General features: G+C 58.1%; 3 protein-coding genes across 5 annotated transcripts; 1 reads left to right on the top strand and 2 right to left on the bottom strand.

Annotated features, from left to right (window-relative positions):
• Positions 1 to 393: 393 nt before the first annotated feature.
• Positions 394 to 3780, bottom strand: SSR2 (signal sequence receptor subunit 2). 3 transcript variants are annotated; one of them, XM_015884645.2, is made up of 6 exons: positions 3744 to 3780; positions 2287 to 2441; positions 1674 to 1772; positions 1224 to 1332; positions 991 to 1068; positions 394 to 747 (listed from the first exon to the last, which is right to left on the bottom strand). In XM_015884645.2, the coding sequence occupies exons 2-6, from the start codon at positions 2439 to 2441 to the stop codon at positions 637 to 639; spliced, it is 552 nt and encodes a 183-aa protein (XP_015740131.1). In that variant the 5' UTR covers positions 3744 to 3780; the 3' UTR covers positions 394 to 636. The 3 variants fall into 3 exon arrangements, with proteins under 3 accessions (XP_015740131.1, XP_015740132.1, XP_085380793.1); XM_015884646.2 differs by having other exon boundaries at positions 3682 to 3780; XM_085524667.1 differs by having other exon boundaries at positions 3671 to 3780.
• A 1362-nt stretch (positions 3781 to 5142) lies between these two features.
• LOC107324539 (Fc receptor-like protein 4) lies at positions 5143 to 13535 on the top strand. Its single transcript, XM_085524357.1, has 11 exons — positions 5143 to 5307; positions 6251 to 6271; positions 6558 to 6806; positions 7453 to 7728; positions 7814 to 8092; positions 9525 to 9794; positions 11296 to 11613; positions 12168 to 12347; positions 12881 to 12957; positions 13203 to 13262; positions 13341 to 13535. The coding sequence occupies exons 1-11, from the start codon at positions 5277 to 5279 to the stop codon at positions 13533 to 13535; spliced, it is 1956 nt and encodes a 651-aa protein (XP_085380483.1). The 5' UTR covers positions 5143 to 5276.
• A 692-nt stretch (positions 13536 to 14227) lies between these two features.
• FCER1G (Fc epsilon receptor Ig) lies at positions 14228 to 17365 on the bottom strand. The gene is made up of 5 exons (XM_085524305.1): positions 17116 to 17365; positions 15855 to 15946; positions 15672 to 15710; positions 15303 to 15323; positions 14228 to 14375 (listed from the first exon to the last, which is right to left on the bottom strand). The coding sequence occupies exons 1-5, from the start codon at positions 17264 to 17266 to the stop codon at positions 14322 to 14324; spliced, it is 357 nt and encodes a 118-aa protein (XP_085380431.1). The 5' UTR covers positions 17267 to 17365; the 3' UTR covers positions 14228 to 14321.
• Positions 17366 to 17982: the final 617 nt, after the last annotated feature.

Genomic DNA, 17982 nt, shown 5'->3' on the forward strand with positions numbered 1-17982 from the left:
CACTTCCAAGCACTCCCAGGCCTCCTCCATTTACTCCAGGCTGAATTCAAGGCTTCCCCACATGCCCTAGAGGCCTCCAAAGGCTCCTCATTCCCCAGCTCATCCTGCTCCCCTGCAATGCTCCTCATCACACCACAGCTCCATCAGAGGAACAGCACAATCCCACCTCCAACCCAGAGCCATGGGGGGATTCACTCACAGCAGTGATGCACTGAACAACAACCCTGGGCCAAGCAGCAGCCCTGCAGGGAGCAATGAACCCCACAAAGCCAATTCTGCTCCCGTTTCCCCTCTTCTGTTCTTACTGTTGGAATAACGCACGGATCTACTTTGCCACCTTCAAACCCCCTGAGCTGCTCCTGGGGGCACCTCCCACTATCAGAAAGTCAAAGCTTCTTTCATGGCATTTTATTACAAAATCCTTTGTACCTCCATGCACCTCAACCCTGACCAGAGCAACACGATAAAGCCGCAAACCAGCAGCTCTTCGCTGCAATAAGAGCGAGGACAAAGCACAGCAGAGCCTGCGGGAGTTCCTCATTAATAGGGCTGGGATGCAGCTGTGCAGGAGCTGCTGCTCTGAACACACCTGCTGCTCCGTGCTGTTCTCTGGGTGCTGGGCCCACGGGGCTGCCCTCAGTTCTTCTTGGTCTTGGGGGTGTCGTACTTTCTCTTGCTCGAGTACCACAGCAGCAGCGGGATCCCGATGGAAGGCAAAGTCATCACACCAAAGGCCGCCCAGTCGAGCTGCAAGGAATCATTCCAAGTGAGAGCAAATCACACACAGCTCTATCTATCAGCAGATCCCTCCTGCTGGAATCCTGCAGGGCTCCTTTGTGAAGGTGGCTGAGATGAAACCCATTGCTCCTGTTCATTGCTGCCCTTCTGGACAACTGACATGGATGTGTGGGGTGGACAACTGCTATGCATTAACTGTGTGTGTGGGGCTGAGCACAGCACAGTTTCAATCCCCAGCTGCCAAATACTCACAAAGTGTGGGGAGAACCTCCTGTCGAACTCGCGCTGAGCCAAGATTCCTCCCTGCCCAGGAGCACTCGTGAAACCCACCTGCAAAAGGCAAAGGGAAAAGAATAGCATCCGCCTCCTTCCCTCCTCACAGCAAAGCATTAAGGCCGCAGGGACAGCCCCTAATCACAGGACACAGAAAGGCAGCAGCACTGTTCAATGTAGGGAGGGATCCCATAGGGAGCTGAGTCACTCACCACGACCTGTCCCCCCTCCTGTGCCAGGTAAGTGATGGTGGCAGAGGTGAAGTTGAAATATCCAGCTTTGAGAGGCCGTAGAACTACAGTGTGGGACACGTTGCTCGCTCTGAGGGCCACGAGTTAATGGAAAAAGCGGCATCCAAAGGGAGGAATAGAAGGATTCGGGGTGAAAGGTGCTCTGTAGTTACAGGGACCCACTCAAAGCTGAGCCAGCCGAGCCCTATTTCCCCCAGCCATATTCATTGCATGTTGATTTGGGTCTGTTTGCAAGCAGGTTTGGTTTGTTTGATGCACCCTCAAGAGGGGAGGTTTGCACCCAACACCTCAATGCGGGGTCTGGCACCATGTCATTGCAGTGACACTGAAGGAGGGTGGGAGAAATGTGGGGATTCCAGGGGTAAAACTGAGCATTGGGAAGGAAAATAAGTCCAATATGTGGAAGGATACGGAGCGATTCTGTCCCACTTGACGTTGAGCATCCCAGAGACGATGCCAAAATCCTCTGGGGGGAAGGAATCGTCCGACAGCTCCACGTCTAAAGCGGCACTAAATGCAACAAGAAAAGGGAAAATGGGCTGAGAACTGAATCACAGCTCGGTGCTGGAGAGACTGGAGGGATGGCGGGTGATGGAGCAGCTGGGAGAGCTGGTTTGTGGAACAAAAAGGGCAGAAAGAGAAGTGAGGGGGGGTGGGGTTGGTGTGTTACATGGAGATGGCAGGAAGAGGAGGGCAAAAAGCTGGAAGAAAAAGGGAACCGGGCACAAAGAAAATGCTCACGAAGCAAAGAAAGGTCCAGTGGGGGGGGGGGGAGGAGGAGCAGCACGAGATGGGATGGGATGGGATGGGATGGGATGGGATGGGATGGGATGGGATATGAGATGAGCTGCTGGAGCAACACACAGTGAGAGCAGCAGCAGGAGGGAGCAAAGTGCAAGGCTCTGTGTGTTGTATTGAGGTCCCAGATGGGAAAAGGAGGATAAGAGCGGATCATGGAGCCCAGAAACACTCACAGATCCTCCATCCACACACACACAGAGCATGGGAAGCAGAGCAGACTCACCTGGAGCCCACGTTGTAGATGTTGTACTGCAGCGTCAGGTCTCTGCCCTCCACTGCGTATCTGTTCAGCAGCGACTTGGAGGCCAAGAGCCGGGCACCGTCCTCACATAGAGCCAGGGGAATGAGGGCACAGACAGCCAGGAGCAGGAGCTTCATCTGGAGATGGAACACAATGGGGGCAGGGAGAGACGAGGTTAGTATCAAATACAGGGCTGAGATTCACATACAAGGCTGGTATTGACATACAGGGCTGGTATTGGCACAAAGCAATATATGAGCTCTATGTAGTGGTATCGTGAAGGGAAGAAGCATCTGATGCTCCACAGAGACATGGCTCTATAACACCTTATGGCTCTACAACACCTTATGGCTCTATAATACCTGATGGCTCTACAGCACCTTATGGCTCTATAATACCCTATGGCTCTATCATTCCTTATGGCTCTATCACACCTTATGGCTCTATCACTCCTTATGGTTCTATCATTCCTTATGGCTTTATAACACCTTATAGCTTTATCATACCTTATGGCTCTATCACACCTTATGGCTCTATCATACCTTATGGCTCTATCATACCCTATGGCTCTATAACAACTTATGGCTCTATAATAAATACCTTATGGCTCTATAATAAATACCTTATGGCTCTATCATTCCTTATGGCTCTATAATACCGTATGGCTCTATCACACCTTATGGCTCTATCATTCCTTATGGCTCTATCATTCCTTATGGCTCTATCACACCTTATGGCTCTATCACTCCTTATGGTTCTATCATTCCTTATGCCTCTATAACACCTTATGGCTCTATAATACCATATGGCTCTATCATACCTTATGTCTCTGTAACTCCTTATGGCTCTATAACATCCTATGGCTCTATAACACCTTATGACTTTATAACACCTTATGGCTCTATAACACCTTATGGCTCTATGACAACTTAAGGCTCTATAATAAATACCTTATGGCTCTATAACACTCTGAGGCTCTATAACATCTTATGTCTCTATAACACCTTATGGCTCTATAACACCCTATGGCTCTATAACACCCTATGGCTCTATCATACCTTATGTTTCTATAACACCTTATGGCTCTATCATTCCTTATGGCTCTATAACACCTTATAGCAGCTAACAGCTGTCCCTGCAATACATTATGGCAGTTAAGGGCTGCCCCATTAGCCCTAATCTTAGCAATTAACACAATACATTACGGCAGGTTACAACTGCCCCCATTAGCCCTAATTAACACTTAATTAACACTTAATTAACACTTAATTACCGCTCTTTAACATGGCGGCGGTGTCACAGCCCCCACCCTTATCCCGGGGTCTCTCCGTGCCCCCATATCCCCCCTCCATCCCCCATATCCCACCCAGCATTAACCGGTGCGGCCTACACGACGCCTGGAAGCCTAAAACCCCCCGAGCGGACCCGGCAGCGCTCACCGTGAGCAGCGGCGGAAGTGCGAGTCAGCACCGAGAGACCGGAAGTGGAGGAAAGCGGAAGTGGGGAATGGGGAAAAAAAAAGCGGAAGTCGGCGGGAGAAAAGAGGAAGTCAGCTCAGAGGGACCGGAAGTGGGAGCGGAGGGGAACCGCCATGGCCGCGTTGGTGTGTTCGAACGGGCGGCGTGGGGGAGGGGAGGCGTGGCCACGCCCCCTAGAGAAGCCACGCCCACTTCCTGCAAGCCACGCCCACCACAGACAACGCCCATTTCGTAAGCCACGCCCACAAGGAGTCGATTTGCATAAGCCACGCCCACAAATAGACCACGCCCCTTTCATAAGCCACGCCCACCGCACAGCTTATTTGCGTAAGCCACGCCCATAAACAGACCACGCCCCTTTCATAAGCCACGCCCACAACACAGTTCATTCCCATGAGCCACGCCCATAGATAGACCACGCCTCTTTCATAAGCCACGCCCACCACACACACCCCATAGGCCCCGGCCGCCAGGGGGCGCTGCGGAGCTGGGGTGTCCATGGCGCCCCCTGGCGGCAGCGCTGAGATGAACTGGGGGGGAACCAATTAATGTGGGGCCCTGAAACTGAGGGGGGTCCAATCAATTAATGTGGGGTCCTGAAACTGAGGGGGGTCCAGTTAATGTGGGGTCCTGAGAGCCCCGAAATGGTGCTGGGTGGGGGAAGGGCTGGAGGAGCCCCCCGTGTCTGAGGCGCTGTTTGTGTCCCCACTGTCCATCCCAGCCCTGAGCCCACCCCCATCCCAATCACCGTCCCTTCTTTGGCTCCATCCCCATCCCTGTTCCCATCCCTGTTCCCATCCCTGTTGCTGACCCCGTCCTTCCTCCCGTCTCCATCCCATCCCTGTGCCCACCCCCACCCCCTGCCCACCTCCCCATCCTCATCACCGCCCCCAGCCCAATTAATTCCCAGCCCAATTAATCCCCATCCCAATTATTTCCCAGCCCAATTAATTCCTATCCCAATTAATTCCCATCCCAATTAATTCCCAGCCCAATTAATTCCTATCCCAATTAATTCCCAGCCCAATTAATTCCTATCCCAATTAATTCCTATCCCAATTAATTCCCATCTCAATTAATCCCCAGCCCAATTAATTCCCATCCCAATTAATTCCCAGCCCAATTAATTCCCATCCTAATTCCCATCCCAGTCTCCATTGGGATCCCCAATCCTGGCCTCATCCCCATCCCTGTCCCTATTCTTACCTCAATCCCCACCTTTCCCCCCCAATCCCAATCCCCCCCCCCCCCCCTCCCCATCCCCATGTCCCCATTTCCACCCCCATCCCTTCCCATCCCCCTCCCCATCCCATTTCTGTCCCCATCTCTGTCCCCATCCACTTCCCTGCACTCAGAGCTGCCACCTGCACCCGGGGCTGGCTTTGGGGCAATGACATTTATTGGGGGTTGGATGGAGATATTGCCATTTCCTTCCTCTTTTCTCCTCAAATCACATTGAAGCTGCCGCTGTCACCTCAGTGCTGCTGCCGGGGGATGGTGAGGAGCACGGAGCTGCTGCTGTGGGGTGAGGATGGGGGGGGGCTTCATGCCATGGGGTTGGGGCTGAAGGGGGCACAAAGGGACGTACGTAACTCTGTCCCCATGTCCCTGTTGTCTACATGTCTCACATCCCCATCGGGTCAGGGGGCAGCGGGAGCAGAGATGTGGGGATGGGGAGGTGGGATGTGGGGATGGATGTGGGGCTGTGGGGATGGGGAGGAAGGCCATGGGGATATGGGGATGGATGTGGGGTCGTGGGGATGGGGACGTGGGGAGGAGGACCATAGGGATGTGGAGATGTGGGGCTGTGGAGATGGAGAGGTGGAAAGAGGGCCATGGGGATGTGGGGATGGGGAGGTGGGGAGGTGGGGGTGTGGGGATGGATGTGGGGGCTGTGGGGGTGGGGAGGGAGGGAGGAGGGCCATGGGGATATGGGGATGGATGAGAGGTGGGGAGGAGGATGGATGTGGGGCCATGGGGATAGGGAGGTGGGGAAGAAGGCTGTGGGGATGTGGGGGTGGATGTGGGGCTGTAAGGATGGGGAGGTGGGGAGGAAGGCCATAGGGATGGGGGGATGGCTGTGGGGCTGTGGGGGTGGGGAGGTGGGGAGGAAGGTAATGAGGATGTGGGGCTGTGGGGCTGTGGGGCTGGAAGTGGGGAGGAGGGCCATAGGGGTGTGGGGCTGGCTGTGGGGCTGGCTGTGGAGCCGTGGGGCTGGGCCATGGGGCTGAAGGGACGGTGGGGTCATTGCCATGGGGTGGGTAGAGTTGCCCCTTTGCCACGCACAGCCCTGGGGGTGGCCGGATGTGGGTGGCTGCTGCAGTGGTGTCCCCTGGGATCCCCCCGGCACTATGGGGACATCCCCATCCCCACCCCATTGCATGGCTGCCATTGCACTGCACTGCATGGGGCAGGGATGCTGCGCTGCCAGCAGCTCCCACCCACCATCCCCTTCTCTCTCCTCACAGCTCATCTGCTCTGCCTTGCTGGTGAGTCCCCAGCCCCACATTGCCCCACATTGCCCCACATTGCCCCTCATTGCCCCACATTACCCCCCATTGCCCCACATTGTCCCCCATTGCCCCTCATTGCCCCTCATTGCCCCTCATTGCCCCCCATTGCCCCTCATTGCCACACACTGCCCCTCATCATTGCCCCTCATTGCCCCACATTGCCCCACATTGCCCCTCATTGCCCCTCATTGCCCCACATTGCCCCACACTGCCCCTATTGCCCCTCATTGCCCCTCATTGTCCCCTCATCCCCCCTTTCCAGGCTCCCAGCCCCCCCTGCTGACCATGGAGCCCCCCTGGACACCCCAGTTTAAGGGGGACCCAGTGACTCTGCTCTGCGGGGACCCCAACACGAGAATCTCCACCTCCTGGTACAAGAACTGGCGGCGCTGGATGGACAATGCACCCAACCAGCTCTATCTGACACTGTGGGACAAGGGGAGACTCACGTTCCAGTGCAGAACAGGGGGCTCCACGCTCAGCACAGCCCTCAATGTGACGGTGTCTGATGGTGAGGGGCAGGGGGGCACCAGAGGTGATGGGGGGGAGGGGGGGGATTGCATCTCAGTGTATGTTGGTGCATCCCAATGCATGTTGGTGCATCCTAATGTATATAGATGCATCTCAATGCATGTTAATGCATCCCAATGTATGTTAATGCATCCCAATGTATGTTAATGCATCCCAATGCATGTTGGTGCATCCCAATGCATGTTGGTGCATCTCAGTGCATGTTGGTGCATCCCAATGCATGTTAATGCATCCCAATGCATGTTAATGCATCCCAATGCATGTTGGTGCATCCCAATGCATGTTAATGCATCCCAATGTATGTTGGTGCATCTCAGTGCATGTTGGTGCATCTCAATGCATGTTAATGCATCCCAATGTATGTTGGAGCATCTCAATGCATGTTGGTGCATCCCAATGTATGTTAATGCATCCCAATGTATGTTAATGCATCCCAATGCATGTTGGTGCATCCCAATGTATGTTGGTGCATCTCAATGCATGTTGGTGCATCTCAATGTATTTTGGTGCATCCCAATGTATATAGATGCATCCCAGGGCATTAATGCATGCTGATGCATCCCAATGCACATAGATGCATCCTGTGCATGCTGATGCATCCCATTCTCTCCCCTCCTCTCCTGCAGACCCGTTGCTGCTGCAGCTGCCGGTGCATGCGGTGCTGGAGGGCGACGCGCTGTCCCTGCAGTGCAAAGCCCAGAACAGGGAGATCAGCAGCGTCAGTTTCTATCACGAGTGGAAGCTGCTGCAGGAAGGACACAGGGACCAACTGCAGCTGCCCGCAGCAACGCAGCAGCACAGCGGCCGCTATCACTGCACGGCCTACGTGCAGTCCTTTTTCTCTAGTTGGTCAGCCTCTTCCCAATGGTTGATGTCTTCCTATAGTAACCTGGTGGTGCAAGGTGAGCCCGTGCAGGGATGGCTTTGGATGGGGGTCACCATATGGAGCTGTTCTCACCCCCCTCTGCTCTCTCTGTTCCTTCCCAGAGCTGTTCTCGGTGCCGGAGCTGAAGGTGGAGGGTCCCCAGCCCCCCCCCGAGGGCAGCCCCCTCCCCCTGCTCTGCGCCACCCGCCGCAACGCGCTGCGGCCCCACGTCCCCCTGCAGTTCTTCTTCTATAGGGACGGGTCAGTGGTGGCGGGGCCGCAGTCGGACCCCCAGCACACGGTGCAGGAGCTGCTGCTGTCGCATTCGGGGTCCTACAGCTGCATGGTGCAGATGGGAGACGTGCAGAAACGCAGCCCCCCAGTCACCGTCACTGTGAGAAGTGAGAGGGCAGTGGGGCAGGGAGGGGCTGGGGGGGGTCCCATGTGCCCCCAGGCCTCCATGGACCCCCCCATCCCAATCTGGGTTCCTATATCTGCCCTTATTGCCAGGTTCCCCAGCTGCTCTCAGGTCCTCAAACTGCTTCCTCAGTCCCCACATCCCTTTCAGGCCTTTCCATTGCACCCCACATCCTCCCTGCCCCACACGTCCCCCAGCCCTACTGGGTCTCTCCATCCATCCCCAGATCCCCATCCCTACCCTGGTGCTCTGCTCCTCACCTTGGCCCCGACTCTGCTCTCACCATCCCATCCCATCCCATCCCATCCCATCCCATCCCATCCCATCCCATCCCATCCCATCCCATCTCCCCCATTCCATTCCATTCCATTCCATTCCATTCCATTCCATTCCATTCCATTCCATTCCATTCCATTCCATCACATCCATTGCCATTACATACCATCCCATTTTATCTCCCCCATTCCATCTCATCCCATCTCCCCCATCCCATCCCTTCCATTCCCATCCCACTTCCCCCATCCCCCCCAATCCATTCCATCCCCTCAGTCCCATCCCATCTCATCCCATCCCATCCCATCCCATCCCATCCCATCCCATCCCATCCCATCCCATCCATCCTATCCCATCCCATTTCATCCCATCCCATCCCATCCATCCTATCCCATCCCATCCCATCCCATCCCATCCCATCCCATCCCATCCCATCCCATCCCATCCATCCCATTTCCAACCCATCCCATCCCATCCCATCCATCCCATCCCATCCCATCCCATCCCATCCCATTTCCATCCCATCCCATCCCATTTCCATCCCATCCCATCCCATCCCATCCCATCCCATCCCATCCCATCCCATCCCATCCCATCCCATCCATCCCATCCCATCCCATCCCATCCCATCCCATCCCATTTCCAACCCATCCCATCCCATCCCATCCATCCCATCCCATCCCATCCCATCCCATCCCATCCCATCCCATCCCATCCATCCCATTTCCAACCCATCCCATCCCATCCCATCCATCCCATCCCATCCCATCCCATCCCATCCCATCCCATCCCATCCCATCCCATCCCATCCCATCCCATCCCATCCCATCCCATCCCATTTCCATCCCATCCCATCCCATCCCATCCATCCCATCCCATCCCATCCCATCCCATCCCATCCCATCCCATCCCATCCCATCCATCCCATCCCATCCCATCCCATCTCATCCCATCCCATCCATCCCATCCCATCCCATCCCATCCCATCCCATCCCATCCCATCCATCCCATCCCATCCCATCCCATCCCATCCCATCCCATCCCATCCCATCCCATCCCATCCCATCCCATCCCACATCCCCCATCCCATCTCCCACCCCTCCATTCGCCCGCACCCAAACCAACATCCCCCCCCCCCCCAGGGGTTCCCATATCAGGGGTCTCCCTCCAGGCTGATCCCCCCGGAGCTCAGGTGCTGGAAGGTTCCCGCCTGGTTCTGATCTGCGCCGTGTCGGAGGGTTCTGGTCCACTTTCCTTCACCTGGTACCGACAGAACCAGACGGGATCACTGGGCACGGGGCAGCAATTTGAGCTGCCAATGACCCGGATGGAGGACAGCGACCGGTACCACTGCATGGCCAGCAACGGCATCAGCACGGCCAACAGCACCGGGCTGCTCGTTACTGTCGTGGGTGAGATCAGTGCTGCCCCCCCCCAGCACAACCAGCACCGACCCACTGACCCACCAACCCATCGACCCATTGAACCAATGACCCACCAACCCACTGACTCACCAACCCATTAACCCACTGATTGACCCACTGACCTACCGACCCACTGACTGACCCACCGACCCACTGACTGACCCACCAACCCACTGACCCACTGATTGACCCACTGACCCACCGACCCACTGACTGACCCACCAACCCACTGACCCACCGACCCACTGACTTACGAACCCACCAATTCACTGACCCACTGACCCACTGACCAACCCACAAACCCACCAACCCACCAACCCACTGACCGACTGACCGACTGACCCTCTGACCCACTGACTGACCCACCAACCCACCAAGCCACCAACCCACTGACCCATTGACCCACTGACCCACCAACCCACTGACTGACCCACCAACCCACTGACTCACTGACCCATTGACCCATTGACTGACCCACTGACCCACTGACTCACTGACCCACCAACCCACTGACCCATTGACCCAATGAGTGACTCACCAACCCACTGACTGATCCACTGACCCACCGACCCATTGACCCATTGACCCACCAACCCACTGACTGACCCACTGACCCATTGACCCATTGACCCACCAACCCACTGACTGACCCACTGACCCACTGACCAACTCACCGACCCACCAACCCACCAATCCACTGATCTATCAACCCTCCAACCCACTGACTGCCCCACTGCCCCACTGACCCACTGACCCATTGAGCCACTGACCAACTCACTGACTTACCGACCCACTGACTGACCCACTGATCCATTGACCCACCGACCCACCAACCCACTGACTGACCCACTGACCCATTGACTGATCTACTGACCCACCAACCCACCAACCCACTGACCCACTGCCCCACTGACTGCCCCACTGACCCACCAACCCACTGACCCACTGCCCCATCGACCCACTGACTGCCCCACTGCCCCACTGACCGACCCATTGACCCACTGCCCCACAGACCCATTGACCCATTGACCCACTGCCCCTCTGACCCATTGACCCATTGACCGACCCATTGACCCACTGCCCCACTGCCCCACTGACTGCCCCACTGACCCATTGAACCATTGACCCACTGACCCACTGACCCACCAACCCACCAACTCACCAACCCACTGCCTGACCCACTGCCCCACTGACCCATTGACCCACTGACTGATCTACTGACCCACTGACTGATCTACTGACCCACTGCCCCACTGACTGCCCCACCAACCCATTGACCCACTGACTGATCCACTGACCCACTGACTGATCCACTGACCCATTGAACCATTGACCCACTGCCCCACTGACTGACCCACTGACCCACTGACCCATTGACCCAGTGACTGACCCACTGCCCCACTGACTGCCCCACTGACCCATTGACCCATTGACTGCCCCACTGACCCATTGACCCAGTGCCCCACTGACCCCCGCCCCCTCCCCGCAGTGCCGGTGTCCGACGCCAGCATCGCGGTGGCCGGGCTGGGCGCGGTGGGGTCGGAGCTGGTTGTGATGGAAGGGGAAGCGCTGACCCTGCGCTGCTCCGTGGGGTCGGGGTCGGGGCCGTTGGGCTTCACGTGGCTGCGGGACGGCCGGGAGCTGAGCGGGGGGGCGGAGCTGGAGCTGGGGGCGCTGGACGAGGAGCGGGGGGGCGCGTATCAGTGCGTGGCCAGCAACGGGCTGGGGGCGCAGCGGGTGTTCCGGGCACCGAGCCCCGAAGTGACGCTGGTGGTGAGACGGGAACGGGAGCAGCCGCGGGAACCAGGTGAGAACGGGGGGGGAACAAAGGGGGGACGAGGGAACGGGGGCTGCCAGCCGGGACCGAGACACAGCGTCACCTCCGTGTCCATCCTGTGTCCCCTCTGTGTCCCCCCCATGTCCCCTCTGTGTCCCCTCCATGTCTCCTCTGTGTCCCCTTTGTGTCCACTCCATGTCCCCCCTCCATATCCCCTCCATGTCCCCTCTATGTCCCTTCCATGTCCCTCCTGTGTCCCCGTGTCCCCTTTGTGTCCCCTCCGTGTCCTATGACCCCCCTGTGTCCCTTCCATGTCCCCTTTGTGTCCCCTTCATATCTCCTCCATATCCCATCTGTATCCCCCCTTTGTCCCCTCCATGTCCACCCTGTGCCCCCTCCGTGTCCCCTCTATGTCCCCCTCTATATCCCCCCTGTGTCCCCTCTATATCCCCCCTGTGTACCTCCATGTCCCCTCCGTGTCCCCTCCATGTCCCTCTGCACCCCCTCCATATCCTCTGTGTCCCCCTGTCTCTCCATGTCCCTCATGTGCCCCCGTGTCCCCCCCGTGTCCCCCCACACCCCAGCCCTGGCCATAGGTCTCACCGTCCCCCTGCTGCTCTTGGCTCTCATTTCCATCCTGGGTTGGTTCTTTTGGCGCCGTCGTCACCGCGGTGACCCCCCCATGGTGGGCAATAGGGGGCGGCCCCCAGGGGACTCCCATTGTGTCCCCCCCCCCTCACAGCAGCCGCCCAGAACCAGCACAGGTGGGTGCAAGGGGACCCTCCAGCCCCACATCCCTCCAGCCCTCCACCCTCCCCCTCCATCCTTTACCCCCATTTACCCCCCACCGCCCCCACCTCCATCCTTTACCCCCATAATCCATTTACATCCCCCCTCCATTCTTTACCCCATGATTTACTCCCAGCCCCCCCCATCCTTTACCCCCATGATTTGCCCCCCAACCCCCCCCGCCTCCATTCTATACCCCCATTTACCTCCCATCCCCCCCCTTCCATCCTTCACCCCCATTCTTTACCCCCCATCCCCCCAACCTCCATCCTTTACCCCCATGATTTACCCCCCCAACCCCCCCACCCACATTCCTTACCCCCATTTACCCCCCACCCCCCCTCACCCCCCCACCTCCATCCTTTACCCCCACGATCCATTTACCCCCCCCTCCATCCTTTACCCCCAATGATTTACCCCCCCATCCCCCCCACCTCCATCCTTTACCCCCACTTACCCCCATTATTTACCCCCCCTCCATCCTTTACCCCCATAATTTACCCCCCAGGGACCCCGCCGCCCCCCCCGCCCCCTCCCCTCCTCGCACCCTCAGCTCGGATCCACCAGAACCCGAATACACCAATGGTGAGTGGCAGCATTTGGGGGGCACCGCTGTCCCCATAGGGTGCAGCCTTTGGGGGGGGGTCCCTGTTGTCCCCATAGGGTGCAGCCTTTGGGGGGGGTCCCTGTTGTCCCCATAGGGTGCAGCAATACAAAGGGGGAGGGGTCCCTGTTGTCCCCATGGGGTGCAGCCTTTGGGGGGGGGTCCCTGTTGTCCCCATAGGGTGCAGCAATACAAAGGGGGGGGGTCTGGCTTTGATCCCTTATAGTGCTGCTGGGATGCGAGGACGTGCTGTATTCCACCATCACCATCACGGAGCACAGGGGGGGTGAGTAAGGCTGGAAATGGGGGGGGAGGAACATGATCCACGACCCCAAAGTCAACCCGGCCCCATTTCCTCCTGCAGGTGGGTCCCTATGGGGCCGACCCGCCCCACAAGAGCCCGCTGTCACCTATGCGGCCCTGCCCCCCCCCCGGCTGCAGCGCCCCCCAAGTGACAGCTATGAGAACATCTGCAAATAAACTTGAACCCCCCGACCCCAAAATGGATCTTTTTGAACCCAAAATGGCTCTTTTTGAACCCAAAACCTCCCCCCGGTGACGTTCAGCCCCTTCTGCCCCATTGCAAAAGGAGAAGGACGGCCCCAAAAGCCCCCCCAGCACTGCAGGGTGATGGGGCAGGAGGGGGTGGAGTTATGGGGTGGGGGGGACGGAGTTATGGGGTGTGGGGACGGAGTTATGGGGTGGGGAGGCGGAATTATGGGGTGGGGGGGGTGGAGTATTGGGGTGGGGGGGTGGAGTTATGGGGTGGGGGGAGGAGTTATGGGGTGGGGGGAGAGGAGTTATGGGGTGGAGGGATGGAGTTATGGGGTGGGGGGGCGGAGTTATGGGGTGGGGGTCGGAGTTATGGGGTGGGAGTTATGGGGTTATGGGGTGGGGGAGTGGAGTTATGGGGTGGAGGGATGGAGTTATGGGGTGGGGGGGAGGAGTATTGGGGTGGGGGGGAGGAGTATTGGGGTGGGGGGATGGAGTTATGGGGAGGGGGGGAGGAGTTATGGGGGTGTTGCCATTTTGGGGCTATTTAGAGTGAAAACAGCATTTCCCCCCCCGGTCCCCACCTGCACTGTCCCCATGTGGCCCCTTTGCCCCCACCCCACATTGAAGCCCCCAGCCCCATTTCCTGCAGCTCCCGTTCCTGGGAGCAATGGGGCAGCAGCGATGTGGGTAGGGGGGCACCTTCACCTCCCCCCCCCCCACCCCAAAAGCATCATCCCGACTCGACCCACACCCACATGGGGCTGAAAACCGACATTTATTGGGTGGGAAAAGCTCCGGTTCTGCCCCATAAGCAGTAATTGATGGGGGGGGGGGATGGGGGGGTCCAGGCTCAGGGTTTGTGCTGCAGCATCTCGTACGTCTCCTGGTGCTCAGCGCTCAGCCCCTATGGGGGGAAAGGGGGGGTTAAAGGGGGGGGGGGGGAAATGGGGGGGAATGGGGGGGGTCACAGACTGGTGTCCCCCCCCAAAAGTGGCAAATTCCCACCCAAAATGGGGCCTATGGGGGGGGGGGGGCAATGCTGGGGGCACCCAATGGGATGGAGGCACCCAATGGGATGGGGGGGGGGGGATGTAAAGTGTGTGTGGGGAGTTAATACATAACCCAGCCATACAGCCCCCCCCAAAGGGACGGGGACCCTTGGGCTCAGCACAGCCCATAACTCCACCCCCCCACCCCATAACTCCGCCCCCCATCCCATAACTCCACCCTCCACCCCATAACTCCACCCCCCACCCCATAACTCTATCCTCCTCCCCATAACTCCACCCCCCCACCCCATAACTTCAACCCCCCCACCCCATAACTTCAACCCCCCACCCCATAACTCCACCCCCCCACCCCATAACTCCACTCTCTACCCCATAACTGCACCCCCCACCCCATAACTTCAACCCCCCCACCCCATAACTCCATCCCTGCACCCCATAACTCCACCCCCTCCACCCCAATACTCCACCCTCCACCCCATAACTCCACCCCCCCACCCCATAACTTCAACCCCCCCACCCCATAACTCCACCCCCCACCCCATAACTCTATCCTCCTCCCCATAACTCCACCCCCCCACCCCATAACTCCACTCTCTACCCCATAACTGCACCCCCCACCCCATAACTCCACCCCCCCACCCCATAACTTCAACCCCCCCACCCCATAACTCCACCCCCTCCACCCCATAACTCCATCCCCCCACCCCAATACTCCACCCCCCACCCCATAACTCTGCCCCCTCACCCCATAACTCCACCCCCCCCACCCCATAACCCCCCCCCCCATAACTCCACCCCCCCCATTGCTGGGGCTGACTCACAGTGTAGATCCCTTCTTCTGGCTGCAAAGAGAAAGAGAAAATGATTCCTTATGGGGGGGGTTGAACAGCAGCACCCAACACCAACCCTACTGACCCCACTGCAGACACAGCCCCCCCCCATTCGCCCCCATCCCTAAAAGCTTATTTCCTTTTAGGACCCCCCCCAAAATCCCACTATAGGATCTTTCCATCCTAATATAGATCACATCTAAGTGCCCCCCCCCCATCTCCAACACTGTGCAGCTCTTCAGGGCTGTCACTGTCCCCATTGCCCCCCCAGCCTTTATGCCCCCCCCCATATTGTCCCCATTGAATCCCCCCCCCTTAAATCCTTTATGCCCCCCCCAATATGGTGATAAAGGGCTTCACCTTCTTGTCCATCTCCTGCATCACCCGACGAGTCACAAACTGCAGGGAAACAATAGAAACAGCCCCAAAATTCCCCCCCAGACCCATAAATAACAGTGAGGGGGGGGGATAAATGGAGGAGACCCCCTAAATGAGGGGCTGGGGGTGAGGGGGGGTCTCTGAGCTCAAATGGGGGGGTCTCACCTTAAGGCGACAGTAGAGGACGGTGAGGACGATGCCATAAAGGAAAAGGATCCCATCGAGGACGTAGCACAGCTCCGGCTCTGCCAGCGCCTCTATGGGGCGGGGGGGGAAGGGGGTTAATGGGGGGGATGAGTGGGGTGCAATGGGGGGGGTCTGTGGGGCAACGGAGCCCTTAGAGTGGGTCTGGATGGGGTTAAGGTGGGTCTGAATGGGGTTAAAGTGGGTCTGATGGGGTTAAGGTGAGTCAATATGGGGTTAAAGTGGGTCTCAGTGGGGTTAAGGTGGGTCTGATGGGGTTAAGGTTGGTCTCAGTGGGGTTAAGGTGGGTCTCAATGGGGTTAAAGTGGGTCTCAATGGGATTAAGGTGGGTCTGATGGGGTTAAGGTGGGTCTCAGTGGGGTTAAGGTGGGTCTCAATGGGGTTAAGGTGGGTCTCAATGGGGTTAAGGTGGGTCTCAGTGGGGTTAAGGTGGGTCTCAGTGGGGTTAAGGTGGGTCTCAATGGGGTTAAGGTGGGTCTCAGTGGGGTTAAGGTTGGTCTCAGTGGGGTTAAGGTGGGTCTCAATGGGGTCGTGGTGTCATTGAGGTCCCCCACCCGCTGGCTGCAGGAGCCCAAGGGCTGAGCCCCTATGGGAGCTGTGGGTCACACTGAGAGCACGAGGATGGCACCGAGATACCCCCATCATCACCCCCAACCCCACATCATCTCCCCCCCAAAAACCCCCATTCCAGGTCCCCATCCCCACACTCCCACCCCCCCAGGGCCCTCAACCCCCACACCCCCCCTGCCCAATTAGGGTCCACCATCCCCACGTCCTCCCCCCTCCCCCCAATTAGGGTCCTCAATCTCCCTATCCTCCCCCCCCCAATTAGGGTCCCCCATCCCCCCCTCCCAACCCCCCCTCCCAAGGGTCCCCACCCCCACCATCCCACCCCCTCTAGGGTCCCCATCCCCACATCCCCCCCATTCCAGGGTCCTCCACCCCACATCCCACTCCCTCCCGTTAGGGTCCTCAATTCCCCTATCTTCCCCCCCCAATTAGGGTCCCCCACCCCACATCTTTCCCCCCCCACCCCCCCCATTAGAGTCCCATCCCCACATCCCCCCCATTAGGGTCCCATCCCCATATCCCCCCCCCATTGGGGTCCCATCCCCCCCATTGGGGTCCCATCCCCCCCCATTAGGGTCCCATCCCCCCCCATTGGGGTCCCATCCCCCCCCACATTAGGGTCCCATCTCCCCCATTAGGGTCCCATCCCTACCCGCTGGCGGCACCTGCAGCAGCAGAGCAGCAGCCACAGGCAGCCAGGAGCTGATGGAGCTGCTGGAGCTGCTGGAGCCGGTGGTGCTGATGCTGGAGCTGATGCTGGTGCTGATGCTGGAGCTGATGCTGGAGCTGATGCTGGGGCTCATGGTGTCAGGACGAGGCAGCGCAGACAGTGAGCGGAGCCTTTCCCCTCCCCTCCCCTCCCCTCCCCCCCAACCCCCAACTTCCCCTCCGGTCAGCGCAGCCCCAACGTCACCGTGTGGTCACGGTCACCCCCATCACAACCCCCGGCACCGGGCGGGGGAGGGAAGAGGATCCACGTGGGTTCGGAACCGCAGATAAAAGGAACGAACGTCCGGAGAAACAGGGGAAGGAAGGGAGGGGGGGGAGAGTTGGGCTGGGGACATCGGGGGGAACGGTTGGGGTCCATTGGGGTGAAGGTTTGGGGTCCATTGGGGTGAAGGTTTGGGGTCCATTGGGGTGAAGCTTTGGGGTGAAGGTTTGGGGTCCATTGGGGTCTATTGGGCTGAAGGTTTGGGGTCCATTGGGGAGAAGGTTTGGGGTCTATTGGGTTGAAGAAGGTTTGGGGTCCATTGGGGTTGAAGGTTTAGGGTCCATTCGGTTTAAAGTTTGGGGTCCATAGGGTTTAAAGTTTGGGGTCTATTGGGTTCCATTGGGGGGAAGGTTTGGGGTCCATTGGGGTGAAGGTTTGGGTTCCATTGGGTTTAAAGTTTGGGGTCTATTGGGTTCCATTGGGGGAAAGGTTTGGGGTCCATTGGGTTGAAGAAGGTTTAGGGTCCATTCAGTTTAAAGTTTGGGGTCCATTGGGGTCCATTGGGTTGAAGAAGGTTTAGGGTCCATT

Source organism: Coturnix japonica, chromosome 27 (assembly GCF_054131305.1).
Source record: "Coturnix japonica strain WE chromosome 27, WE-NBRP24, whole genome shotgun sequence".
NCBI classification, from domain to species: domain Eukaryota; kingdom Metazoa; phylum Chordata; class Aves; order Galliformes; family Phasianidae; genus Coturnix; species Coturnix japonica.